Source organism: Drosophila obscura, unplaced genomic scaffold (genome assembly GCF_018151105.1).
Source record: "Drosophila obscura isolate BZ-5 IFL unplaced genomic scaffold, ASM1815110v1 contig_186, whole genome shotgun sequence".
NCBI classification, from domain to species: Eukaryota; Metazoa; Arthropoda; class Insecta; order Diptera; family Drosophilidae; genus Drosophila; species Drosophila obscura.
The window spans coordinates 6,959,690-6,985,342 of NW_024542774.1; the positions used below are offsets into that span (position 1 = coordinate 6,959,690).

General features: G+C 47.8%; 6 protein-coding genes across 8 annotated transcripts; 3 read left to right on the plus strand and 3 right to left on the minus strand.

Moving 5' to 3' along the window:
• The first annotated feature begins 1,309 nt into the window (after positions 1–1,309).
• On the plus strand, positions 1,310–7,122 carry LOC111079317 (glycogen debranching enzyme). Of its 2 annotated transcripts, none has more exons than XM_022374465.2 (8): positions 1,310–1,480; positions 1,891–2,231; positions 2,301–2,658; positions 2,726–4,129; positions 4,190–5,045; positions 5,109–5,286; positions 5,350–5,519; positions 5,590–7,122. In XM_022374465.2, exons 1-8 carry the CDS (start codon positions 1,415–1,417, stop codon positions 6,909–6,911), a joined length of 4,695 nt encoding a protein of 1,564 aa, XP_022230157.2. In that variant the 5' UTR covers positions 1,310–1,414; the 3' UTR covers positions 6,912–7,122. The 2 variants fall into 2 exon arrangements, with proteins under 2 accessions (XP_022230157.2, XP_022230158.2); XM_022374466.2 differs by lacking the exon at positions 1,310–1,480 and adding an exon at positions 1,690–1,784.
• On the minus strand, positions 6,973–7,712 carry LOC111079319. The gene is made up of 2 exons (XM_022374468.2): positions 7,513–7,712; positions 6,973–7,451 (listed from the first exon to the last, which is right to left on the minus strand). Exons 1-2 carry the CDS (start codon positions 7,609–7,611, stop codon positions 7,155–7,157), a joined length of 396 nt encoding a protein of 131 aa, XP_022230160.2. The 5' UTR covers positions 7,612–7,712; the 3' UTR covers positions 6,973–7,154.
• A 110-nt stretch (positions 7,713–7,822) lies between these two features.
• LOC111079318 (putative sodium-coupled neutral amino acid transporter 10) lies at positions 7,823–11,008 on the minus strand. The gene is made up of 5 exons (XM_022374467.2): positions 10,704–11,008; positions 9,868–10,609; positions 9,660–9,808; positions 9,460–9,596; positions 7,823–9,397 (listed from the first exon to the last, which is right to left on the minus strand). Exons 2-5 carry the CDS (start codon positions 10,479–10,481, stop codon positions 7,823–7,825), a joined length of 2,475 nt encoding a protein of 824 aa, XP_022230159.2. The 5' UTR covers positions 10,482–10,609; positions 10,704–11,008.
• Positions 11,009–11,369: 361 nt separating this feature from the next.
• LOC111079310 (40S ribosomal protein S15) lies at positions 11,370–12,314 on the plus strand. The gene is made up of 4 exons (XM_022374439.2): positions 11,370–11,479; positions 11,674–11,762; positions 11,827–12,049; positions 12,118–12,314. Exons 1-4 carry the CDS (start codon positions 11,471–11,473, stop codon positions 12,241–12,243), a joined length of 447 nt encoding a protein of 148 aa, XP_022230131.1. The 5' UTR covers positions 11,370–11,470; the 3' UTR covers positions 12,244–12,314.
• Positions 12,315–12,390: 76 nt separating this feature from the next.
• Positions 12,391–16,512, minus strand: LOC111079309 (serine/threonine-protein kinase SBK1). 2 transcript variants are annotated; one of them, XM_022374438.2, is made up of 7 exons: positions 15,356–16,512; positions 14,457–14,718; positions 14,300–14,399; positions 14,048–14,230; positions 13,507–13,993; positions 13,075–13,432; positions 12,391–12,650 (listed from the first exon to the last, which is right to left on the minus strand). In XM_022374438.2, exons 1-7 carry the CDS (start codon positions 15,410–15,412, stop codon positions 12,481–12,483), a joined length of 1,617 nt encoding a protein of 538 aa, XP_022230130.2. In that variant the 5' UTR covers positions 15,413–16,512; the 3' UTR covers positions 12,391–12,480. The 2 variants fall into 2 exon arrangements, with proteins under 2 accessions (XP_022230130.2, XP_022230129.2); XM_022374437.2 differs by having other exon boundaries at positions 12,634–13,432; positions 15,356–15,542; positions 16,278–16,512.
• An 814-nt stretch (positions 16,513–17,326) lies between these two features.
• On the plus strand, positions 17,327–24,398 carry LOC111079306 (sodium-dependent dopamine transporter). The gene is made up of 8 exons (XM_022374432.2): positions 17,327–17,618; positions 18,499–18,764; positions 21,406–21,540; positions 21,604–21,758; positions 21,836–22,023; positions 22,083–22,460; positions 22,534–22,771; positions 22,835–24,398. The coding sequence occupies exons 2-8, from the start codon at positions 18,584–18,586 to the stop codon at positions 23,462–23,464; spliced, it is 1,905 nt and encodes a 634-aa protein (XP_022230124.1). The 5' UTR covers positions 17,327–17,618; positions 18,499–18,583; the 3' UTR covers positions 23,465–24,398.
• The last annotated feature ends 1,255 nt before the right edge of the window (positions 24,399–25,653 follow it).

The window sequence follows — 25,653 nt, forward strand, 5'->3', positions numbered from 1 at the left end:
GGGAAGAAAAGGTGCACTTTGCTAGTGTATCGATGCTATCGGTATAAATTTTAGTTAATTTAGTATAATTAACATGAAATGTATTTTGAAACACTAATCGCTTCATGACACCGATTAGCCAGTTCGTATTGATGCGCAATACGTGTATAAACATCGCATGTTTTGATAAGAAGATGCACTCCCAATCCCACCCACACACATACGTACATGCGCATAGCTGTAAACATTTACCAGCTGTTTTTTGTTTATCATTCTATCTCGTTCCATCTTTCTCCCATAAGGGTCACCTTGAGCTTAATAAAATCGAATCAGAGCGAGCAAATTGCTGAAGACTTTTTGCTGGTAATGTAAAAGTTCTGTCCGTAGTTTCGTTACAACGCACGCACAAAAGTAACAAAATTTTTCAAATTAAAATTCTGTGATAAATATAATTCAAGCGGGGAATATAACAATACATCTGCATTGTATAGATAAAGAAATTGCCCAATTGTGAATGCTTATTATAATAGTGTCAGATTAATAGTTCAGCAGAGACAGTGCTATGCTGTTTGACTCGTACTTTGTTTAATCTCCATGATTAAAGATACAAGAAATAGAATAATGCCATCTACCGGCAAACAAGTGCACTTGAATTCCTTGACCCACATACGAACCTGCATATGCACACACATATGCATGCACTCATACACATATGTGTGTATATGCATGTTGAGTTAAAAATAATATTATTCCCTGACCTCCTAATAAAATTTCAATGTTGATAAGGCTGCTCTTTAATTGAGCTCTAGCAACACCCAAACACGTTGGCGCCACATGTCAATAATGCAATGCATCCAATCACCCTTGCACCCATGGGCGTAGGGTTTGCATTTGGATTCGCTCAGCTCCACTTGAGTACCCCCTGCCGCAGACGCCCCACCCCACAGTGTCGTATACTAGAAATGCAGATCATGATTATGAAATGTTTTCTTCATGCTTGATTCGAGATTACACATCGGTGGCGTTGCTAACATTCCTTGACGCTTCAGTAGCGCAGACGGCAGCCGGCGTCAAAGACGAGTAACAAAAAAATATTCAATTTGCAGCAGCAACTGGTGCAATGGTGATAGAAGGGTTCTACAGGAGCGTCCTTCGCTACGTGTACGCACTGCTCCAGATCTTGATGCGTTATCAGGTCTTTCGCTGGCTCATCGAGTTGGTGGATGTGCAAGCGGTTGATAAGGTACATCGCAAAAATGCTCTGTTACAACAAAGAGGAGGAGGAGGAGAAGAAGAAGAACAGGCCGGAGAACAAAAAGAAGAAGAGAAAGTACAGCAAAAGCAGCAGCTGCAGCAGCAGCAGCCGAATGAAGCAACAGTTGTCGCCGGCAAAACAACGAAACCAAAACCAGAATCAGTCGTCGCGATTAGTGCAATGGGAAATGCAGGCAGTGCTACTATTCGTGAGCACGTATCAAATCGAACCACCCGCCACAGTGAGGTATTATCGCTAATGCGGATTGTAATTGGCTGCTGCACTCACCCACTACCCCGTGTACATCCCATAACTACATATGTGTGTTCTATCTAATCTGGAAGCTAGCATAGACCAAATCTAAGGTCTCAGATCCCAGGTCCAGTTGCCAATATAAGGCACGACATGCTCCCGTCGATGCTGCAGTCTGTGCCGTGTGCTCCTTGTGTGTTAGTTACAGTTACTAAAAGTGTCTCGACTAATCAAACAGAATTCTACTGCAAAAATTCTACTTGCACTGTGGTGGTGTTTTAACAAATTGCCTTTGTGTGTGCGTCACCGATTACAATTTACATACATACATACATACATATGTATAATAGATGTGATAAGCCTGGTAGATTATATAATCGAAGTTGAATTCCTGATTCCCGCAGATGAGTACCATGGGCAAAGATACGGAAACGCACAGCATACCCATAAGTGAAGGACAGGACGCGGAGCATGTGCTGTACCGCCTGAAGCGTGGCTCCCAGCTGGCCGTGCACCCGGACGCCTCGTTGCTGGGAAAGAAGATCGTCCTGTACACCAACTATCCCGCCGAGGGGCAGAAGTTCGTGCGCACCGACTACCGTGTGCTGGGATGGCAGCTGCAGAATGGCAAACAGATCACGACTGTCATGCATCCGGAGGCTCATGTGGTGGACACGGATATCAACAGTCAGCTGCAGCTGAAAATGTCCGGGACATTTCACTTCTACTTCCGCTATGCTGAGCGGTAAGCCAGTTGACTATCCATCACCCATCTATCCATCCAGTATTCATTTGAAACTGTTTCTGATTACAGCGCAGACACCGGAAGTGCAGGTGCGGATGGCGCTCTCTATGTGCAGGTGGAGCCCACCCTCCATGTGGGACCGCCGGGGGCACAGAAGACAATACCCTTGGACTCGGTGCGCTGCCAGACGGTGCTGACCAAGCTGTTGGGACCGCTCAGCAGCTGGGAGCCAAAGTTGCGCGTGGCCAAGGAGGCCGGCTACAATTTAATTCACTTTACGCCCATCCAGGAGCTGGGTGGCTCGCGCTCCGCCTACTCGCTGCGCGATCAGCTGAAGGTCAACTCAAGCTTCGCCAACAAGAAGGGCGACAGGGTAACCTTCGAGGACGTGGAGAAGGTCATCAAGAAGTGTCGCCAGGAGTGGGGCGTAAGCAAATGCAGCATCCTTAAATGTGACTTTCCTCCATCTCAGTCTGGGCTCTTGTTCGTTTCAGTTGGCCTCCATCTGCGACATTGTGCTGAATCACACGGCGAACGAGTCTGAATGGCTGCTTCAGCATCCCGATGCCACCTACTCGTGCGCCTCGTGTCCGTATCTGCGGCCAGCCTTCCTGCTGGACGCCGCCCTGGCACAGTGCGGAGCCGACATCGCTGCCGGCAGCCTGGAGCATGTGGGCGTGCCTCTGATCATCGATCAGGAGTGCCATTTGGAAGCTTTAAAGTACCAGGTGCATAACGCCTACCTATCCAAGGTCAATATACACGAGCTGTATCAGTGCGATGTGATGCAGTATGTGAACAGCTTCATGGCTCAGGTGCGCACTCGCGAGCCGCCGAAGAACGTGGCCAACGAGTCCCGCTTCCAGGAGATCCAGCTGATACAGGACCCAGCGTATCGACGCTTGGGTAGCACCATCAATTTCGAGCTGGCGCTGGAGATCTTTAATGCTTTCCATGGCGACTGTTTCGATGAGGAGTCACGCTTCCGCAAGTGCGCCGAGACCCTGCGCCACCACCTGGACGGTCTCAACGATCGCGTGCGTGACGAGATCCAAGGATATCTGAACTACGCCATCGACAACTGCCTGGCCGCCATACGTTACGAGCGCGTGCAGGGCGACGGGCCCAGAGTGCGAGAAATATCCGAGAAGTACTCTGTCTTCATGACGTACTTCACGCACACGGGCACCCTGGGCAAGACGCTGCTTGAGATCGAGGCCGATATGTACACCAAGGCTGGGGACTTCTTAATGGCCCACAACGGCTGGGTCATGGGCTCCAGCGATCCGTTGCGTGACTTTGCCGAGGAGCAGCCGGGACGTGCCAATGTCTACCTCAAGCGAGAGCTCATTGCCTGGGGCGACAGCGTGAAGCTGCGCTTTGGCAAGCGGCCGGAGGACAGTCCCTACCTGTGGCGGCACATGACCGAGTACGTGGAGATGACGGCCCGCATCTTTGACGGAGTCCGGCTGGACAACTGCCATTCGACCCCGCTGCACGTGGCCGAGTACCTGCTGGATGCGGCGCGTAAGATCAATCCCGAGCTGTATGTGGTGGCCGAGCTGTTCACCAACTCCGATGCCACCGACAATGTGTTTGTCAATCGCCTGGGCATCACCTCGCTGATTCGCGAGGCTCTCTCGGCCTGGGACTCGCACGAACAGGGGCGCCTGGTCTTTCGGTATGGCGGCGGAGCTGTCGGTGGCTTCTACCCGAATCCCACGCGCCACGAGGCGTCCAGCGTTGCGCACGCCCTGTTCATGGACCTCACGCACGACAATCCATCGGCCGTGGAGAAGCGCTCCGTATACGATCTGATACCCTCGTCTGCTCTAGTCTCCATGGCCTGCTGTGCCACCGGCAGCAATCGTGGCTACGACGAACTGGTGCCGCATCATGTGAGTCCAAATCATGGAATGAGTGGAGTGAACCATAGAAATTAATCATATTTTTCGCAGATCCATGTCGTTGACGAGCAGCGTTTATACCAGGAATGGGGCAAGGGCGTCGACTCCAAGTCGGGCATTATGGGAGCCAAGCGAGCGTTGAATCTGCTGCACGGACAGCTGGCCGAGGAGGGATTCACCCAGGTGTATGTGGACCAAATGAACCCCGATGTGGTGGCCGTTACCCGGCATTCACCAATCACCCATCAGTCGGTCATTCTGGTGGCTCACACGGCCTTCGGGTATCCGAATCCGAATGCCGGACCCACTGGCCTCCAGCCGTTGCGCTTTGACGGCGTCCTGGACGAGATAATCGTGGAAGCAAGCCTGACCATGAAGAGCGACAAGCCCTTCGATCGTCCGGCTCCCTTTAAGAAGGATCCGAATGTGTTGAACGGCTTAACCCAGTTCGAATTGAGCCTGCAGGAGCACATACCGCTCAGCAAGTCGACAGTCTTTCAGACCCATGCCAATGTGGATGGCAACAACACGGAGCTGAAATTTGTCAACCTTCGGCCTGGCACAGTGGTGGCCATTCGGGTATCCATGCATCCCGGACCCCGCACCAGCTTCGTCAAGCTGCAGAAGCTGACAAATGCCCTGCGCCTGGGATCGGGCGATGAATGGTCACAGCTGCAGGCCATCGTAACCAAACTGGATCTGGTGGCGCTCAGCGCCGCGCTCTTCCAATGTGACGACGAGGAACGGGACCAGGGCATGGGTGGCTCCGCCTACGATATACCCAACTTTGGGCGCATTGTCTACTGCGGCCTCCAGGGCTTTGTTTCCCTGCTGACGGAAATATCGCCACACAATGATCTGGGCCACCCACTGTGTGGTAATTTACGCGACGGCAACTGGATGATGGGTAACTACTATACGGGCCAACGAATACGCTTCGCTTTGATTAATATGTGGTTTCCCCTTGTAGATTACATTGCCGATCGCCTGACCAATTTCGAGGACTTGAAGCCGCTCTCCGTGTGGCTGAAGGCCGCCTTCGAGCCTCTGAAGAATATACCACGCTACCTCATACCCTGCTACTTTGATGCCATTGTCAGCGGGGTCTACAACGTGCTGCTCAATCAGGTCAACGAACTGATGCCAGAGTATGTCTGACCATCGATTTATGTATGCCTCTTGTACTGCTATTTCCTATATTCTATCCACAGTTTCATAAAGAATGGCCACAGTTTCACACAGTCCCTGGCCCTCTCCACATTGCAGTTCCTTTCCGTCTGCAAGTCTGCAAATCTGCCCGGCTTCAGTCATGCCATCAATCCACCAAAACCACCAAAGCAATGCGTTACCCTCTCTGCCGGCCTGCCGCATTTCTCCACGGGTAAGACTTGTGACCGCGTGTGTACTCGTATGTGCCCATGCAACTGACATCCTCTGCATACTTTCCGCAGGTTACATGCGCTGCTGGGGCCGTGACACCTTCATTGCCCTGCGTGGATCGATGTTGCTAACTGGGCGCTTCAACGAAGCTCGCTACATTATTATTGGATTCGCCCAGACTCTGAGACATGGTCTCATACCCAATCTATTGGACAGCGGCAGCAATCCGCGCTACAACTGCCGCGATGCAGTCTGGTGGTGGATGTACTGCATCAGGCAGTACGTGGAGGAGGATCCCAAGGGTAGCGAGATACTCAAGGACAAGGTGTCGCGCCTCTTTCCCTACGACGATGCCGCTGCACATGCCCCAGGGGCATTCGATCAGTTGCTGTTAGATGTGATGCAGGAGGCGTTGCAGGTGCACTTCCAGGGCCTGCAGTATCGCGAACGTAACGCTGGCCATGAGATAGATGAGCACATGGTGGACCAGGGATTCAACAATCACATTGGAGTGCATCCAGAAACTGGCTTTGTGTTTGGCGGCAACAACTGTAACGCCGGCACGTGGATGGACAAGATGGGCTCGTCCCAGAAGGCCGGCAACAAGGGGCGGCCGAGCACCCCCCGCGATGGATCCGCTGTGGAGCTGGTTGGCCTCCAATATTCCGTGCTGCGCTTCATGCAGGGCCTGGCCGAAAAGGAGGCCATCCCGTATACGGGTGTGGAGCGCAAGGGGCCGTCGGGCGAGGTGACAAAGTGGAGCTACAAGGAGTGGGCAGATCGCATCAAGGAAAACTTCGATCGCCATTTCTTTGTCCCGGAGTCGGAGACATGTTCCTTGGCCAACAAGAGGTTCATCTATAAGGACAGCTACGGCGCCACCCAGAGCTGGACCGACTATCAGCTGCGTTGTAACTTCCCCATCACCCTGACCATCGCCCCGGAGCTGTGCAATCCGCAGAACGCCTGGCGGGCCCTGGAGCTGGCCAAGCAGTACCTGCTTGGACCCCTGGGCATGAAGACACTGGATCCAGAGGACTGGAACTACAGGGCCAACTATGATAACTCCAACGATTCGACGGACTGCACCGTGGCCCATGGCGCCAACTACCACCAAGGACCCGAATGGATATGGCCCATTGGCTTCTACCTGCGGGCGCGTCTCATCTTTGCCAAAAAGTGCGGCCACCTGGACGAGACCATTGCCGAGACCTGGGCCATTCTGCGGGCCCATCTACGAGAGATACAGACCTCCCATTGGCGTGGCCTGCCCGAGCTAACCAACGACAATGGCTCCTATTGCGGCGACTCGTGCCGCACCCAGGCCTGGAGCGTGGCCGCCATTCTCGAGGTTCTCAACGATCTGCACTCCCTAGGAGCGGACGTGGCTTAGAGCTCTCTTCACGCTAAACCTCGCTACCTGCAAGCACATATACATACTCATACTCAAGCTGTTAGTTGCTACCAAAACTGTTATTAGTGTTACATTTGATAATTATGCGCGAGAATTCAGAATGTCGCGAGATGCGTTGCCAGATCCCGAGCACTGTGGATCGTCCTTTCTTTATCTCCATTCTATTAAAGTTGCAATTGTTTTTAATCTATGGCAGGCCTTGTATTTCACTTGCTTTGCGGCTTAGGAGAAGTAGCTGTCGCGGCACACGCGCATGCACGACATCTGTGGCGGATCGATCAGGCCGCTGTTGTTACGCGGAATGTCGCGTTCATCATTGAACTGCCAGATAATCTCTGACTGGCTCCCTGTCTTTGCCATATCTGCCATGTTGGGTTGCGCAAAATGCTCTCTTCCAGGAGGCTCTGGCACTTGGCCTTCCCTATTTGGCGTCATGGGCTTCGCAGGAGGCTCTGGCCGTGGGCTTTTGATTGGGATTCCATTTGAACTTGTCGTCCGCTTACAAGTATCTTCATCAAGCTGAAAATGCGCTTTTCTCGCATCAATGCAATCCGTTTAAGGATGTCTGCTAGCTACTCACCTTGATGCATTTTCCAAGCACGCGGTATGCAGCACACTGGGTCAATTCATAGGCTTTTTGGAGCACAAGTCGCTGGACAACATCCAAGAATAAAGACATTTTGGACGGACAAATTTTGGGCTATTTCTGTGAAGAAAGTTTTTGGCAGCAACTGACTGATTAATTTGGCAAGGCCCTCTGACATTTCTATTTGAATTTAATATTAGTTTAAGGCTTCTTTCTGCTGGCTCTACACTTTTCCCTTACAAACTAAATAAATATGTTAAAAGTTTATGTACATAAAGCTTTCCATAACTTGTACGAATACACGCTAAGTGTGCTGCGGGGTTTGGGTTCTGTTGGGACTGAGTTCGTAGGATTCGTTCACAACAGTTGTGCTGGTGGTGTTGGTCTCTTCATCTTCATCTTTGATGGACTTGAGATCACGTCCTATGCTCTCCAATTGCAAATGTAAGCCTGCGGCGGCCAGATTGCTGCTCAACTCGTTTAGCTTGGGCTGGCGGAGACAGTTCTCGTTGTCGGCCACCTCCCGTTTGATCCTGGCCAGAGGCTGATCTGTCGGCTCGCTGGGCGTCCTCAGGTTCAGCAGCTCGCGGCGTATCGCCTCCACGTTATCATCGATGTTGGTCTTGTGTAGCGCAGAGTCGTTGGCTGAGTTATTGTTTGCCTTTGGCTGCGTCGTATTCAGCAGCAGGGCGGCCAGTGGAATTGGCAATCGTTTAATCAGGGCTGCTGTGTCTATACTGGTGTTCTTGAGCAGTTCCCCTGTTTTGTAGGAGAGCGGCTCGAAGACACCAGCATGGGCCTCCTTCTCGTCGCGCAGATGAGTATTTTCCGTGAGAATTTCGATTAACGAAGCCTTGGGCTTGGGTTCCTTGGCAATAATTTCATCCTTCTTTGATTCCTTAGTTGTCTTGCCGTCATCCGGCAATTCCTGCACATCAGGGGATGGCTGGCCAAGAGGCTTCTGCTTGGCCAGCTCCTCATTCAGCTCATCTACGGTTCGTTCCAGCAGTTTCTTAGTCTCTTTCAGTTCATTCTGCGTCTTGAGCAGTTCGTCGGCATTGGCTTTGCTTTCCTTTTGCTCCTCCGCCGCAACATCCTCCTCCTTCTTGATGGCGGCTCCGTCTATCGTATTACTCGCTGATAGCTTTGTCGGCTCGTCTTTGGTCGCTGCCGACGGCTCTGCAACGGCAATGAAACGATTTTGCTTGGGCTTGACAGCTGTCAAATTATTGGGAATACTATTTTCCGGCCTTGGGTCGGGTGGGTTCAATACTTCTGCTTCCGGAATCTTTTTGGCCTCAGTCAACACTTCTTCATTTTCGTGAACTACATGAGCCTCATCAATGGGCAGTGGGGGCATCGGTGGGTTGTCTGACGAAGAGCTAAGGACAGCCTTTGGCTTCTCGAGTATCTTCCCTCCAATGATGTCCATACTTGGATCCGGTTTCTGAGTCTCCAGTTTTTCCAACAGCAAACTCTTCTCATTCTCGGTGGGATTTTTGGCCAAGTGCTTTGGCAACTCGCCAACAGCTAGCGGCGATAGGGGCGTCACCATTTGAACGACATTCAGCTCGGGGCCAGAGCTTTTCTCATCAATGGCATTCAAATTGGCATAGGTGCCCAATATCATCAGGAGGAAGCCGCTTACAAAGATAAACTGTGCCAGTGTGCGTTCCATCGACTCCTTTTTGATGATTTTGCGGAAACTGGAAGCAGGAAACATAATGCAAATGGCCACGCCAATGGTGGAGCCCACCAAGCCAATGATCAGCTCAACGGACGGTATAACCAGCGCCACGCAGAGCGAGAAGACAACGATAAAGATCGTAATGAGGCGAAATCGTTGCTCCGGTATGTAACTGCTGCTCTCCGTGTGACCCTGCAAGCAGAATATTGATAAATGATTGATCTGCCGAACCAAATATAGCCTTACGAATTTACTTTTCGATAGAGCAACGAGTAGATGCTGGCCCTGCACGGAAATATAACCAATGGAAAGCTGAAGGCAATCGACAGCACGAAGCCAATTTTGATAATGTCACTGCCAAAGGAGGTGGACAAGTTCATCAAGATGTTACCTGGAAATGGAGCGAGAAATAAGTCGAGATATTTACTCAAGAGTCTTTATCTGTATGCTTTACCCGAAAAGGTGTGGGTGCAAAACGCCACATAGCCAAAGAAGCCGACGGCAATGTAAACAAGCGTACAGATCCAAGTGGCGTTGCGAACGACCCCGTTTAACTTGTCAAGACTCTGGTTATTGATACTCTCGAATACCTCAAACAGCTGCCTTCAGATTGAATAAATATTTAACGATATTCATACGCAAATATTGAACAATTTACGTACATTTGGCAGGATAGCGCCATGCTGAAGATGGGCAGGCATTGGAGAACGCCCGCTGGCTCCCAGTAGACAACCTTCTCCGTCCAGTCATTCGCCGATATGTGGTTCTGCGCTTCGAGCACGATCTTCAGCATGAGGCAGACGTAGAAGCCAATGGAAGCGGTGCACACGGCCGATAAGCTATCCACGTTCCGCAGCATGCCCAGTGGCACAATACAGACCACGGTCACCACTATCATCACCAGGGATCGCAGGTGCATGTGTTCCGCCACATTCAGAGTGAAGAGTTTGGCAATTATCTGGGGGCCGAGATCTCCGACCACTACGAAATAAGTGATGCACGTACCAATTAGATACCCGATGATGCACAGCTCGACCAGCAGTTTGCCGGAAGCGCCGAAAGCGTGAAGGCCGAGCAGCTCGAAACTCTTGCGACGTGTCAGCAGTGAGGTTTTTATCAAGTAGTGGCAGCACACACGGGTTATGACATTGCTCAGCAACAGGAGAATGATGGAGAGCACGATGCCGCACTTCTGGAAACAGAAGGGCATCGCCAAGATTCCAACACCAATGATGCTGTTGGCCAGCGTCATGACATGAGCCGAGTGTGCTAACATTTTATGGAGCCGTTAGGTTCAGCCGGGGGCGCGTCACTTTCCCCTTGATGATGAGGCAACCGAGCCAAGTTGTGTGTTGGCCTATTTCTAGAACTGGTTTTGCGGGCGGCTTGACTTCGCGGCTTTGACTGCGTATGCAAAAAAACCAAAAGCAATTGTCAGATAGTTAGATACACCCACACAACGCGTGGACGCAGGTGGGTTGTATTGATAACAACCTACCGTGTAACAATCAGATAAGAGTTGTGGCGTCGTACCCAGTAGTAGATATAAGGAAGTTAAGTGCACTTGTGTAAGCAACAACAAGCAAAATAATACCGCGGCAAAGTCGCGACGGCGGCGGCGACGATGGTACAGGCGTAGGTGCTTACATTGAGCCAGTGCGTGTTGTTTAGCAAACATTGGTTATTAATACACAGGCGGTCATAGTAGCGAAAGCCAGGTCGCGGTCTTGAGCATTTTTACGGCCGCTCGAGAGTTTTAAAACATATTTTTGGTAACGTCATCATTGTTTTTGTTTTTAGTGATGGGCGATACTTAATAAGCACCATATATACTTATAAGCGCAAATTGTGAATCATCGCTGCATACAGATTTTTTTGTGCGATAACATCAATCAAAGGTATCGGGAACACAAAAAATATGCATGAATAGGTAAAAACAATGTCATATTAGCTTGGAACAAAAAATTTAACATTAATTAAAGGAAAGAAGGTATAAAAATTCGCTGGAACCCTGGTTACCCTGATCGAATATCAAAATTGATGAATATGATTTTCCTGAGAGATGGTATATTTTGGTATATTTCTGCGGCACAGACGGTATATTTGATCTTTAAGTCCGCGGTCACACTCTTTCTTCGGTATATTTTAAAAATAAGATGGTATGTTTTGGTATATTTATGAGGGTCAGACGGTATATTTTATTGATAAGTCCGCGGTCACACTCTTTCTTCCCCCTTTCCGGTTCCGAAAAACCTCAACGTCAAGATGGCCGATGTAAATTTTTAATAGAAATCCAAATAAATATTAGCCATCCGTGCATGAAATGAATTACATTATGTGTTATACGTTCCGAGGAATATTCCGTGCATGGATGCTAATATTATTTTGGCATTTTTCGGTTGAACTTAGCCAAAGAACTGAGCCAAACTAACTTCTGTGTTTATTCTCTCGTTCATTCCACCAAACAGCAAGTCGATGACACTCTTAAGAAGAAGCGTACCTTCAAGAAGTTCACCTACCGCGGTGTGGACTTGGACCAACTGTTGGACATGCCCAAGTGAGTATTCCCCGCCTGCAAATGGATTTGCGGTCACTAATGTTCACTTTCGTTTCGTGTGCAGCAACCAGCTGGTCGAGCTGATGCACAGCCGTGCCCGCAGGCGTTTCTCCCGCGGCCTGAAGCGTAAGCCAATGGCTCTGATCAAGAAGCTGCGCAAGGCCAAGAAGGAGGCGCCCCCAAATGAGAAGCCCGAGATTGTCAAGACCCACTTGAGGAACATGATCATTGTACCCGAGATGACCGGCTCCATCATTGGCGTGTACAACGGCAAGGACTTCGGCCAGGTAAGCCAGTGTCAACCGAACAATTATTTCCAGAGGTACTACAATGAAAATGTGTTTTATGTTCGCAGGTTGAGGTTAAGCCTGAGATGATCGGCCACTATTTGGGCGAATTCGCGCTGACCTACAAGCCCGTCAAGCACGGTAGACCCGGTATTGGTGCCACCCACAGCTCCCGTTTTATTCCTCTGAAGTAAGCGTTGCCCGTGTTGGGTTGGCTGCTTTCTTTTGGATTTTCATGCGAAATAAAGGAAACGTAGTTTCATAAGAACTCGTGTCGCGTTTCTATGCAGCCGGATCCGGTTAATCCAGAAAGTAAATCTTGAGAACAAGAAACCTTAAGAAATGTACATTATCTATTTATTGGAACTTGTTAATCAGTTGCTATATGTATGCATGGAGTCATATCCCGTCACCACTAGGCCGGATCACTGCTATCTGCGCAGGCGCCGGGCGATGTTGTTGCTGCTGCTGCTGGTGACCGCTGCGCGATCGTACGCCGTGTCTTTCATGTGGGAGTCTTCCAAGCGCTGGTGCTGAGGATTCCTAGGGCTCTTCCTGCTCATCTCACTCACGTCGGCCGATCCGTAGGCACTGTCTTTAACTTGAGAAGCATATGGAACATTAGAAAACTTGGATGGACGGACACCGCATAGTTGTGAAAGTTCGGCAAGGATGATTGGAGGCGATTAGTATGGCGGCCAGCGGGAGTCATCGCCTAAAGAAGGAACTGTCATTGGGGGCATAGGCGGTGGTCTGGAAATGCTGGGTCAGCTGCTGCAGGCTACTGCTCTGGTTATTGCTGCCGAAAGCGGGATAAGCAGCGGTGGCGATGGAGGACTTTAGAATGCTCCTGGTCGAGCTGCGAGTGCCAACGGCGATGGAGTTCTTGGCAGCGGGGGATGGACGGTTGTTATTCGCTGGACTGGCCGCAGACGCGTTCACATCGAATGTGGTTAGCAGGAGGCCGCTGCTCTGCGTGCGATTTAGAAAGCCATCGCTGCGCTGTATTCTCGGATCAGCCTCACCTAGTCGATTCAGCTCCGTCTCCATGGAGGTGTACATGGTCAGGTTGCTAGCAAGCAGATCCTGCCTGGAGCCCAGTGTCAGCAGGCTGTCTGCATTGTTCAGAGTGGAGGCTGTGCTGTAGTTGGAGGGACTGGCGGACTTGGAATATTGCATGGGCACTTGGCCCATTTCGCTGGGACCCTGTTGCAGGGCCCCCGTCCGTGGATCGAAGTGCTTCTGTGTGGCGTCTTTCAAGGTGCTCTTGACCTCCTTGGGGCTCTGTTCCAGCGGTTTGCGCAGCGAGGAGATGTGGCCGGGCAGCGGCTCTCGGGAAACTGATGATGAGGGCGATGCCGAGTTTGTCTCCTCGTTCTCCTCCTGGAACGCGAGAGATCAGAAGAGATTATACACTGCCTGGTAAATATTTTGAGAACATATTTTGACTCCCTTACCTCATCTTCCTCTGTGATGATGGACGACTCTATCCAGTCTTTGATGCGATTCTTCTTCTGCTGGCGATCGACATTCGTCTCGATCCCGCAGTCGGCCAATGTGTAGAGCAGTCGGTTCTTCTCATCGGGGCTGCTGTGAAAGGAGTACATGGATGGGCACAGCTCGTCCGTCTCGTACTCGGCCATATCCTTCTGAGCCGTCTTGGCCAGCCAGCGATCGTCGAGGAACTTTGTTACATCCGCCAGACTCTTGGGACGGTTCGACATTCGCGCGAAGAACCGCTTAAACATGCGCTGGGCATTGGAGGTGAGCAGCTTGAAGAGTCGAGGCGTGCGCCGCAGTGGCATCATCATGAGACCCCCCTGCCAGGCCGAGTATCGCACATAGCGGGGATCATCCGAGGCTGCCTTCTGCCAAGGCAGACAGCCGGTCAGGCAGACAAAGATCACAATGCCGAACTGCCAAACATCATGGCTAGGATCGGCTCTGAAAGGGAGACGATTCTCAGCTATGACGGAGTGCATCTTGGACCAGACTTACTTGTAGCTGCCCTCGGGCTTGATTTCTAATACTTCTGGGGGGCTGTAGGGCAGCCACTCGTTCCGCCGCTCCACGCTGGCGCCCGTCGGGAAGGACTCGCCGAAATCACACAATTTGATGCGTTGAAAGTCCGCTCGGTAGATGAGCACATTATCCAACTTGATGTCCCGATGCACTATGTCTCTGCGGGGGGGAAAGTAAACTCAGCCAGATGAGCCAGCACATCGCCGGAATAGAGAGGGTGACACTCACTTTGAATGCATGTAGTCTATGGCGGAAGCCAGCTGCTTGGCCACGCGCTTGCTGTACACCTCGCCCACGCCCGTATCCGTCACATTCGATGTGAGATCCCCTAAAAGCAGAGCATATGCATATAGGAACCACGTCTGGATCATTAATTGGCTCATACCTAGCGGCGCATATTCCTGGGTGAATACATAGAAACCGGCCGTCTCGAATGCCACATCATACGTGGTCACAATATGCCGATGCACGCCCAAATGGAGTCCGTAGTGAAACTCCCGATAGAAGTCGCGCAGCGTCACATACGGTTTGGGTACCGCCTTGAGTACCATTTCTGTCTGGGATCCGCGGTGCTCCACCAGAAGTATCTTGCCGAACCATCCTTCACCCACAATTTGTATTATATCAAATTCGTCCACAAGCTGGATCTATACATAGAAATCAAATTAAAATAGCTATAGTTTGTACATTTATTATACTCAGAGCATAGTTATGTGGATACAAAGAGAAGGAACTTTTGCTAGATGTTGTCTAAATTCTTCTAGGAATTACCAGAGGAATATGGCTTTCATCTATAATGGATTCTCCAGAAGTGCAACTGAGTCACAACGGTAAACATCTCTATGTAAATTCTCAGTTTAGACCAGCCGCAACCTCAGCCTATTTAAAAGAGCATGTGCCATGTGCCTAGACCCATTAAACATTACTACTGTATTCGCGAGCGAGACGATTCGATGCGCTGCCTATTGCTGTTTGTGTTTAATGATCAGAAATTTAATCGTTAACATGGCATTTTGCCTGTTGTGTTGTAGACGATTTCCCGGGGAAGAGATTGTTGGCAATTGGCCAATCATAACGATCAACCGTACCGAACCAGCCGAACTGGGCCAAGTCGAACTCATAATACCTTTCTATATCTATTTGTTTATTTGGGAAAATATCATAATATAAAATTGGCTAATAAGATGTGCGGCAATCGCATAGATAAACATTAAATAGATATTTGATAAAGCAATTGCTAGAATTTAACATAATTTATGGATACTTCCGCTTACGTCCGCTTACCTTCTCCAACTCGAATTCCCGGATCTTGTGAATGTTTCCGCGTGGTTTCTTTGACATTTTGCCTGTTTACATAGGACCTTTTGGGTTGAAAATATTTGTCTCGAACCAAAGTATCTCACTTCACATCACTTGCGCTGCTTAGATTCAATCCCTGATTCAATTTGAAATCTAGCGATTCGGTTCGAAGCTTTAACCACAAAAAGACAATAAAAGCGGCCCGTGCACGCATATATATTTATGCACATACGCTTATGTGTATCTACAGGGGTATGTGCTCGCGTGTATATAGATACATATTTACATTTTGTAAATATTTATAGCGACAGCAGCAGAAACAGCGCCGAAGGAAAACATTTCTATATCTGTTGGTTGGATTCCTCCTTTATACGCGGCGCTAGTAGTACTCGTATCCGTATTTATGTGCGTTGTCCGTTGTCCGTTGTCCGCTGTTTCTGGCTACAGCCAAAGTAAATTACGAGATGAATTGTTCAGTTTGCTGCGTTTTACTTCCTGGTAGATCTGATAGGGCCGCGGACGCTCGAGCACTTTGTAAACGTTCCGTGAATGGACTTTCGCTAAGGGGACGAAGGGGACTGCTGCTGCAGTTGTGTTAGTGGAAATTCACCAAACAATAATCTCCGACACACTGTGTATGTATGTAGATATATGTATGTATGTATCTTTCTAGATATGTATCCACACGCAATACGGAATTTTGAGATCTCTCGCCCCGACCAGATTTTAGAACCAGGCCGCCTTCTGTTCTCCTCACAGCGACCGATCTATACACTCGATCGCTCACTCACTCTCCCGGCTTCGGTGTTCCGTTTTGATGTTTGCTTTCTCTTTGATTTTCCGCTTTATGCATAATATCAACAGCTAAATTAAAAATAATGCTCGCCTCTCCCTCTTATATAAAAACCTTTGCAAAATTATATGGATTTTCAGCCCAAAAAAATTCGGCTCAAATGTAACCAACAGCGCGAACTCTACCGACTCGCGAATCTACACAGAATGCCACTTGGAGGCGCCTGAAAAGCGTTAACTTTGGAGTCCATATGCACACAGATATGACCATACATATGTGTGTATATATGTATATTTAATGTTGCACTGTTGTTCCCGCGTATGATTCTGCATCCGACATAGACGATAGTCCGTTGCCAACTGCTCTCTGAATTAAATTTAAAATAAGATATTCTGAGCACTCTGTACACGAGCGTTTTCGAAACACATATGTAGAAAGCAAAATGTTTTCGAAATACATATGTTTGAGAGGAGGCAGACACGAGACACGACACGGAGAGAACCAGAGAATGTGGGAGAGCCGCACAAGAAGAAAGTTTTAACAGTGGCAGGCGCTGTTCAAAGTAACAGTAATTTCATCTATCTAAATAAATCATGCTTAATATATAGATATTTCTTGTAATTTAAGGTGTTACAACAATTGATGCTATATAGTGCGAAATTATTTCTCCCACTCCATGGCACCAGCCACGCTTAACATGGCACTGTTAAGAGCTTCACTTCCGTGAAGCAGCATCCTCGCTGTACAGAAACAAAAGGCACGACACCAACTCACGCTTCCACACACAGAACGCAGGCACTACATACATAAGTATGTAAGTATGTACACACGCATATGTATATCTATGGAATCCCGTGCACACAGTCATAGGTCGCAGTGGTATATGTAAGGCAACTCTAATTGGTCACTTCCGTTCCGGTGCCGACAACGTTTCCTTGGCGCATGCGACATTCGTTCGCTTTTCAACTTCGACATCGCTGTTGCTGCGCTTGACACACACACACACACACCATCAAAGCTATGCCACTGCTGTGTCCATGTGTGTGTGTGTGTGTTTGGGAAGAGGGCACAGAGAATGCAGCAGCAGCAGCACCACCACCATCAGCCAACGGTTAACCACTTGTCGCGCGGGCCCTATAAAAGGCGCTGCTGGCCAGCAGCCTCTTGCATACATTCGAATGTCACCGAAAGCGCCACAACTGCGGACAATTTCTGGTCGCGACTCGCTTTGAATTTTCCAACAGCCCTCAATAGCACCCGTTCGATGGTCATCTAAGAAGAATTCCCAGCCACAATTGTCCCAGCAAATGAATGTGAAGTGAATTTTGAGTTTGAGCTTGTGTGGCATTATCTGTGGAGCTTCTTGAACAGTATTTCCGATATTTTTTAAAGAACTCACGGATTCCTCTACCATGGATTGGTGCAGCTGTACGATTTGAGTGTGATAAATATAAGGTAAGTTGTGCACAAAAGTGTTTAAAATTGTGCATATTATTATTCCAAAATATATATCCGACATATCAGAAGTTTCGCAAGTGCAATCATCATTATAAAAAGTGATCTAGCTCTTAAAGTCAGAGAAATTACCTTACCGTACACGCATTAACACTACAATATGAATTGAAATCGTAATAAGTTGAGCGTTGAGCGTGGAGCAGTTGAATAACTAGAATAACTGGAAATGATCTGAATAAATTAATGTAACGCTATCCGATTGTGGGATTACATACCCCAGCTAATACTCTCGTTAGAAAATGCTTCAGATGTGCGATAACTCTTTCTGAAACTGTAACAGAGGCCTCAACGAAACCTAGGAATCAGAGCTAATTGTGGTTTCCTTTTAATAAAGCAAAGATCTCCAGCTGTGGCCACTGAGTACGCATTCTGCATTCCGTTTAATTTGATCAAAAGTCTGACCAATTAAAGTCGGTGGGTGGGGGAGGAAAGGAAAGGAAACAAGTGCATCGGCTTAATTGTGTGTGGTTTTATTACATCTGATGCCAGCTGATGCCAAGAGTGTGACCCGCACAGGCACAAGCGCTCTCTGTGCGAGATTTGCGGCTGGTCAAGTGTTTGTTTGGGCATGCCACCTGTCGTATACGTAACACGAGCACGAGTATGAGTATGAGTAGGCCAACGAGTTTGAGCTCTTCAAGGGCTAGGTGAGAGCACATGTCGTTGGCAAACAGGTTTCGAGTGGTATGGACACCCACTCAGGCGGACACTCAACCAAATATCCAAACCATGCATTCCCGAAGAGCAGATGAGAGCGAGGGAGTTGAACTTATGTAAAGTTCAAGGAGTAATACGTACTTTTTGGGGATATAATTTGCAGGATTCGCAGTGCGGCGGCGGGAACTATAGCGTCGTCGACATCGAGACGTTTTGGGCAAAGGACACGACGGGATATATAGTCGCAGATGTCACCAACGGGACATGCAGCAAAGACGCCAACGCCACACGATAACGATAACACTAGCATCAGCGAAGAGCGCGAGGAATGGAGCGGAAAGGTGGATTTTTTATTATCGGTTATTGGATTCGCCGTCGATTTAGCAAACGTCTGGAGATTTCCCTATTTGTGCTACAAAAATGGAGGTGGTAAGTACCTAACTATCTATCTATCTATCTATCTTTAAAGCCTTCTCAGCCTTCCCATAGCTATAGCCCTTCTGCCCTTCTGGCTGTGGCCAATTAGAGGAATAAAGACATTGGCGTGAATTGCTCATGCTGAGTGAAAATAATTTATATGGCTTTACACATCATTGAGCGCCCCACGGAACCCAACACTTTCCGCTGCCGCTGCCACTCCCACTCCCACTCCCACTTCCATTCCCCTTTATGTCCCCCTCCGGCCTTGTTAACACTTTGTCAAAGTGGTGCGAAGTGCTGTCAGAGTGGGCTCTGGCATGTGGGTAGAGGAGGGAAGTGGTAGCGTATAAGAGCGCACTTCCTTTGTCAAATTGCAGGAGGGGGGATAATGTGGTAAAGGACTCAAACATATACGAGTACACATTCAGGTTCTCTTTTCCTGATCCTCGTCGTCAACGCCATCATTCAAAACAATTCCAAAAGTTAAGTGCTTTTGTATGACAACTAAATCTGGCAGTCATAATCGCATTTGGCCTTCTTACCCTCTCTCATATGTATGTACATACCTTTCCGCACTGCCCTCTCCGCTCTGCGCTCCATATCCAGGCAATATGTCAGTCGTCCCCGCCCTCATATGTATGTGGAGTGCTATGCTCTCTAGGCTTTTGTTGTCGGGGCACTCACACGCACCGCATTGTGGGAAATTCATGTGCGAAACATGTCTCCATCTCCATCTCCATTTTCATTTTCCCATGCTCTGATTGCGGCACTTTCCCGTTGATGCGATAAGAATGGATGGGCTTTCCTTTCCCTTGACTTTTCTATAGTTATTACTATTTTATGATTTTCTTTTCCGGGCTCCCCCCCCCCACACCCATCGTGCTGCCTTTAAAATCATAATAATAAATTGTTATATTTATACGCTTCATTGCGTTCAATCAGTGGCAGCTTTCGTTTAAGTCCCGTTTAATGTCCCTTGCCCCATGGACGTTGCCACAGCCACAGCCACCATCGCGCTCAGGTTGCGATTATTACCACAGCTTAGTGAGTATTATTTATTCTCTTGCCATTCTCTTACTTGCAATCCCAATGAAGCTGCAGCAACAGTGGCAGCAACAGGCTGTGGCAGCTGACATGGGGAGGCCAAGAGGCCAGCAGTGGTTTAAGTATGTTCAGCCTTTTGAAACTGTGCAAGAAAACTCGAACCATTTCGTTTAAAAGTTTAATGTTGTGGATCTAGGGAAGTCAGCAATATTCAACAAATTTCCTAAGTCCTTTTCTTAAAATATTCTTGGGGATACTGGGATATTTTAATTCTACTTGCAAAAATGTATTTCATACGATCCATAAAAATCTGATAGTTAAGATAAAGAAAATATCATTTTAGAAATTTGTGGTAAATATAAGTAAAAGGGATTGATTATGCATTTAAATATTGAAGTTTGTATTCTGAAATGTTCTGTCTGGTCTTTTTCTGAGCCATGAACATGGTAAAACTCTTCAAATATTGTAGCCCGACAAGCTTGATAAATCCTAAATGATAATCAAACCATGGCCAGCAGGCACAGACCCACATAAATCTATTCAGTTCCAATCAGGATATGGAAACGGAAACGAATTAGGGACGGCTACGAGTACGTATATTTTAGCCAGTGTCCTTGTCGAGCTGTTGGAAACGGCGGAAATGCACTTGAAGCGGCGGAAATTATGGCTTCAACAACAGAGATGCCTTGCTTTTATTTTAGAACTTTTTTTTGTTTTACATAGTTGACAGGATGGAAGGAAAATTCGATGCTGGCAGCGTTCCTTTGTAGAGCAACCCTACCACACACTCATACATATAGGATGTATATGTATATTCGACTATGTATATCACCATTGATATATATGTGTATGTATGTATGTAGATATATAATAACCGTAGACGACGTTGTCGGCCACTTTGCCTGCTAATAGACATAATCAAATCATAAAGACATCATCCCCTGTCACTCGACAAAGTATCGATGGCACTCTACCAATTGTCAGAGCCCTGCCTGCGATGGTGGGTCTGGGTCTGGGGGTTGGGTGGATAGGTCGATGGGGTCGATGGGGGCGATGGTGCGAGTCAATGGGGTGGTGGTGTTGCCGGAGGTGACGGAGATGGCTGCACGAGACAGCCAAGCCGTGCAACATTCTCCTACCCCTGTCCCGGACGCTGTTAATGTTTTTAAAATGTCCTTAGAGTGGCACTTGTAAAACAATTTGATTTTGTGTACGAACGAACACCCATAATAGCATGGGTCCATGGCAATATACATACCTACATATGTATGTGTTTAATGCCCAGCAGAAGGGCGAACAATGTAGAGGCTGTGACACGGGTCAGTCTCTGCTCATACATACATACGTGCGGCTTATGCAATCATTATCATATTAAAATACAAAAAAAAACGTTGTGACATTAAAGTTGCTGGTGCCAGAGAGGGGGGGCAAGTGTTTCCCCCCTTTAGGTTAGCTATCGATGCTGGGACCCCCCCAACTGTCAGTCGAACGTATTTTGATAGCTCATAAAGCTCACTTTCTGGTATGCTTAGAGCAGCGATGACTTTGACTTTGACTTTTTGCATTTCCCATTCATATGTTAATGGCTCGAACGAACTCTTTTCAGGCGCTTTTCTTGTGCCCTATGGCATCATGTTGGTGGTCGGAGGCATACCGCTGTTCTACATGGAACTGGCACTCGGCCAGCACATCCGTAAGGGGGCCATCACCTGCTGGGGTCGCGTAGTGCCGCTCTTCAAAGGTAAGTACAGGGCCTGACCCCTGGATAACTCTATGGAATCATCCCATATTTATGTATATACAGGCATCGGCTATGCGGTGGTGCTGATAGCGTTCTATGTGGACTTCTACTACAATGTGATCATTGCCTGGTCGTTGCGTTTCTTTTTTGCATCCTTCACCAGCACATTGCCTTGGACGTCGTGCAATAACGTTTGGAATACTCCAAACTGCAGGCCGGTAAGAATAGCCATAGAATTCTTTTACAAAGATCCTTCCTTGGGTATAAACATGTCAATGTCCCGCCTCTCTATTAGTTTGAGAGCCAAAATGCTTCACGCGTCCCGCTGATAGGAAATGTGAGTGACTTTTATACCCTGAACAATCAGAGCCTGCTCTACGGCAACGAGTCCTATGCCAATGGTTCGTTCACGAGTCTGGAGACAGTGCCGGTGCCAGTTGGCCATCAGGACGGCTTTCAGTCAGCCGCCTCCGAGTACTTCAAGTGAGTAGTAGTACTGGGGACCCAGTTGCATGATATATCAATTTACAATCTCCCCTCAGCCGCTACATTCTGGAGCTGAATCAGAGCGAGGGCATCCACGACCTGGGCGCCATTAAGTGGGACATGGCACTGTGCCTGTTGATTGTCTATCTGATCTGCTACTTCTCTCTGTGGAAGGGCATCAGCACGTCGGGCAAGGTTGTGTGGTTCACGGCACTGTTCCCCTACGCGGTGCTGCTCATCCTTTTGATCAGGGGACTCACGCTCCCCGGTTCGTTTCTGGGCATCCAGTACTATCTCACGCCCAACTTCAGTGCCATCTACAAGGCTGAGGTGTGGGTCGATGCCGCCACTCAGGTGTTCTTCTCCTTGGGCCCTGGTTTTGGGGTGCTATTAGCCTATGCCTCGTACAACAAGTACCACAACAATGTGTACAAGTAAGTGGAAATTCGAAGGGGGGTCGGAATCGGGATATGCATTAACCTTACCCTATGCTTTATTCTTCCACAGAGATGCTCTGCTAACTAGCTTCATCAACTCGGCCACCAGTTTCATTGCCGGGTTTGTGATATTCTCCGTTTTGGGTTACATGGCCCATACGCTGGGCGTACGGATCGAGGATGTGGCCACTGAGGGTCCCGGCCTGGTGTTTGTCGTCTATCCGGCGGCCATTGCCACCATGCCGGCCAGCACTTTTTGGGCTCTGATATTCTTCATGATGCTGCTCACGCTGGGACTCGATAGTTCGGTAAGAGGATTACCCCTTAATATAGACTCAAATAGTGCTCATGGCTCATCCATTCGTTTACAGTTTGGCGGATCGGAGGCCATTATCACCGCGCTGAGCGATGAATTCCCCAAGATACGCAAGAACCGTGAGCTGTTCGTGGCCGCGCTGTTCTCGCTGTACTTTGTGGTGGGTCTGGCCAGCTGCACCCAGGGCGGCTTCTACTTCTTCCATCTGCTGGACCGCTATGCCGCCGGCTACTCCATTTTGGTGGCCGTGTTCTTCGAGGCGATCGCAGTGTCGTGGATCTATGGGACCAACCGTTTCAGCGAGGACATACGCGACATGATTGGCTTCCCTCCGGGCCTCTACTGGCAGGTTTGCTGGCGCTTTGTGGCGCCCATCTTTCTGCTGTTCATCACGGTGTACGGACTGATGGGCTACGAGCCGCTGACCTATGGCGACTATGTCTATCCGAGCTGGGCCAATGCGCTGGGCTGGTGCATAGCCGGATCCTCGGTGGTCATGATTCCGGCGGTGGCCATTTTCAAGCTGCTTACCACGCCGGGCAGCCTGCGACAGCGCCTGACCATACTAACCACGCCGTGGCGCGACCAGCAGTCGATGGCAATGGTGCTGAATGGGGTCACCACCGAGGTGACCCTGGTGCGACTCACCGACACGGACACTGCCAAGGAACCGGTCGACGTCTGAGTTAGGCCCATGGCTCGTTTTCAAGTTTACTACGTCTAGACTTGGGAATTTACCAACAACTCCTGTTCACGTACTTTGTTGCATTGAGATAAAAAAGGAGAGAGACCCACAACCACACAGTTAGGATTTGTTTCATCGTTAGCCAATCGGTCGGTCCTAGAGGCATAGCTCTGGGCCTGCCACTTGCAAATTTCGCATACAACGTACTTAGGTTTCGGCACAAAAAAAAACCAAAAGAGCAATGCAACAGCAAAAGCAATAACAGAAGCTGCTCCAAACCATAAGTCTTATGTTAAGAGTAGATTGTAGTTTGTCTGGTTAATGCCAGCTACATACACATACACATATATATGCACATATATATATATATATATACAATGCTGTGTAGATAATACCAATAACAATACGAGAAGCACGCCTAATTGTCGTCTCATCCAATCCCCAATAGTTCGAGTATTCGAAAACCTGCAGCAATGCCAAGGGAATTCAGGACACGATCCCTGCTCAGCTCTCAGCAGATTGGGCACAAGATCTGTACATACACAAAACAGTAGATGATGTAAAAGCTTTAAACACATTAGAGAACGGATATCTCATCGAACTGAAGCAATCGCTGCCACAGTGGAAACGCAAAATCCCTTCAAACAGCCATGATGGGATTTTGTGTTGATTGATTTCCAGTAGTACCGTCCCCCACCCCCACCATTGAATGCCCCCCCCCCAACAACTACAATTGATCGTTTAAAGCAGCCATTTTAAACGATCAATTGAATGTTAGTACGAGTACCATTACCATTTCAATGTTCAGTTCTGTATATATAGATTTATGATATGTTATTGGTTTGATTTGAAAGATTCGTCACACTGAAGCAGAACTGCCAGCCATTGGTTTTGCTTCAATTTGTTGAAATAAATTATTAAACTTTCAGTTACTGAAATTACCGAAAAGTGTGTTCAATTCTGGGTGTTTGGGGAGTGTGCAACAAAAGTCTTTAATTTAATACTCCGCACATTAAGACATTCAAGGACCGTTTCTAGTTTAGATATTTTGGGGCTTTTATTTCAATTTGAATGCATTTCATTTTTGTTGTACAATTAATTTAGCTTAGTAACGCGTGAATGTAAAGAGGTAACCGTAACAGAACCAACTCAAATGGTGGCTTTATGGATGACATTCAATCAAGCAGCGCAGTTCTTGCTAAACAAACAAAAAATCCAACTCTTTCTCTGAGAATTGAGGCAATTGGGTAAATATTATCGTTTATATATGTATGTATGTATGTATGTATGTATGTATGAATGATGGGTATTCCGTACAGCATTATGTAAGCCTTGGCATTAAAAATATACCTACATATGCATGTATGTATGTGTACGATTAGTTTTTGGGTTAAGGTAGATCTGGATCTGGTCTGCCCAGTACGAGTATTTGATATTGACGGTATTTTGCGGTGTAATGCGGATTACGAATGTAATGTTGGTCGGGTTTGGTTTGATTTAAGTTTAGGTTTAATGTGCATCTATTTCGATATTGTTTGATTTTGCTGTTCTTTACGTAGATACTTCGGTTATGGCATAGTTTTTTGTGTAGGATATAGATTCGGATTCTAACCCAATTGGAGCTAAGCAGCATACATATGTACAATAAATACTTTTGATTCTGATTATTCAGACGCGACTGTGGTCTGGATCGGCATATACATATACATATATATATATATATATTTGTGGTGTACATATAATAGATATACTCGTATATATTAATGCGGCTATATGTTTGGGCATTGTTGAGTGTGTCTGTCTGTGAGTGTTTTGTGCTTGTCGATGATTCGCTAACTAATTCGTAAATATATCGTATCTGTTGTGCAATAACGCTTAAAATCATTAAATATGTATATATGGTATGGATATGCCATAAGCAACATACATACGTATGTGGTTCCATTACAATCTTCTCGCTGAAAGACACTTTCTGAATTGACAAATGCGCTAAGTGAGTGTCGGATGGATTATTCACTTAGCTGGCTTTTGAATAGATCTACTCGTAATCGTATTCTCGTATTCGTATAACAGTTATAAAATCTACATAATTCGTATTACTGTCTGTGCATTGAGATTTGTTCGGTGGATGTTATATACTGTATATATTATATATTGTATACATATATATTATGATATCTGCTATTACT

What these genes read in the sequence shown, in the direction of transcription:
- LOC111079309 (XM_022374437.2), bottom strand. Translation starts at nt 15,412, where the DNA reads ATGTCAAAGAAACCACGCGGAAACATTCACAAGATCCGGGAATTCGAG. An exon ending in CCAGGAATATGCGCCGCTAG is followed by an intron (nt 14,400 to 14,456) that starts GTATGAGCCAAT and finishes CTCTGCTTTTAG; the next exon opens with GGGATCTCACATCGAATGTG. An exon ending in TCATCACAGAGGAAGATGAG is followed by an intron (nt 13,433 to 13,506) that starts GTAAGGGAGTCA and finishes CTCGCGTTCCAG; the next exon opens with GAGGAGAACGAGGAGACAAA.
- LOC111079317 (XM_022374465.2), top strand. Translation starts at nt 1,415, where the DNA reads ATGGGAAATGCAGGCAGTGCTACTATTCGTGAGCACGTATCAAATCGA. An exon ending in ACGAACTGGTGCCGCATCAT is followed by an intron (nt 4,130 to 4,189) that starts GTGAGTCCAAAT and finishes TATTTTTCGCAG; the next exon opens with ATCCATGTCGTTGACGAGCA. An exon ending in CCTGCCGCATTTCTCCACGG is followed by an intron (nt 5,520 to 5,589) that starts GTAAGACTTGTG and finishes TACTTTCCGCAG; the next exon opens with GTTACATGCGCTGCTGGGGC.
- LOC111079306 (XM_022374432.2), top strand. Translation starts at nt 18,584, where the DNA reads ATGTCACCAACGGGACATGCAGCAAAGACGCCAACGCCACACGATAAC. An exon ending in GTGCTACAAAAATGGAGGTG is followed by an intron (nt 18,765 to 21,405) that starts GTAAGTACCTAA and finishes AACTCTTTTCAG; the next exon opens with GCGCTTTTCTTGTGCCCTAT. An exon ending in GCCGCCTCCGAGTACTTCAA is followed by an intron (nt 22,024 to 22,082) that starts GTGAGTAGTAGT and finishes ATCTCCCCTCAG; the next exon opens with CCGCTACATTCTGGAGCTGA.
- LOC111079310 (XM_022374439.2), top strand. An exon ending in CAACTGTTGGACATGCCCAA is followed by an intron (nt 11,763 to 11,826) that starts GTGAGTATTCCC and finishes TTTCGTGTGCAG; the next exon opens with CAACCAGCTGGTCGAGCTGA. An exon ending in ACGGCAAGGACTTCGGCCAG is followed by an intron (nt 12,050 to 12,117) that starts GTAAGCCAGTGT and finishes TTATGTTCGCAG; the next exon opens with GTTGAGGTTAAGCCTGAGAT.
- LOC111079319 (XM_022374468.2), bottom strand. Translation starts at nt 7,611, where the DNA reads ATGTCTTTATTCTTGGATGTTGTCCAGCGACTTGTGCTCCAAAAAGCC. An exon ending in TGCTTGGAAAATGCATCAAG is followed by an intron (nt 7,452 to 7,512) that starts GTGAGTAGCTAG and finishes GCGCATTTTCAG; the next exon opens with CTTGATGAAGATACTTGTAA.
- LOC111079318 (XM_022374467.2), bottom strand. Translation starts at nt 10,481, where the DNA reads ATGTTAGCACACTCGGCTCATGTCATGACGCTGGCCAACAGCATCATT. An exon ending in TTGCACCCACACCTTTTCGG is followed by an intron (nt 9,597 to 9,659) that starts GTAAAGCATACA and finishes CTCCATTTCCAG; the next exon opens with GTAACATCTTGATGAACTTG. An exon ending in ACTCGTTGCTCTATCGAAAA is followed by an intron (nt 9,398 to 9,459) that starts GTAAATTCGTAA and finishes TTCTGCTTGCAG; the next exon opens with GGTCACACGGAGAGCAGCAG.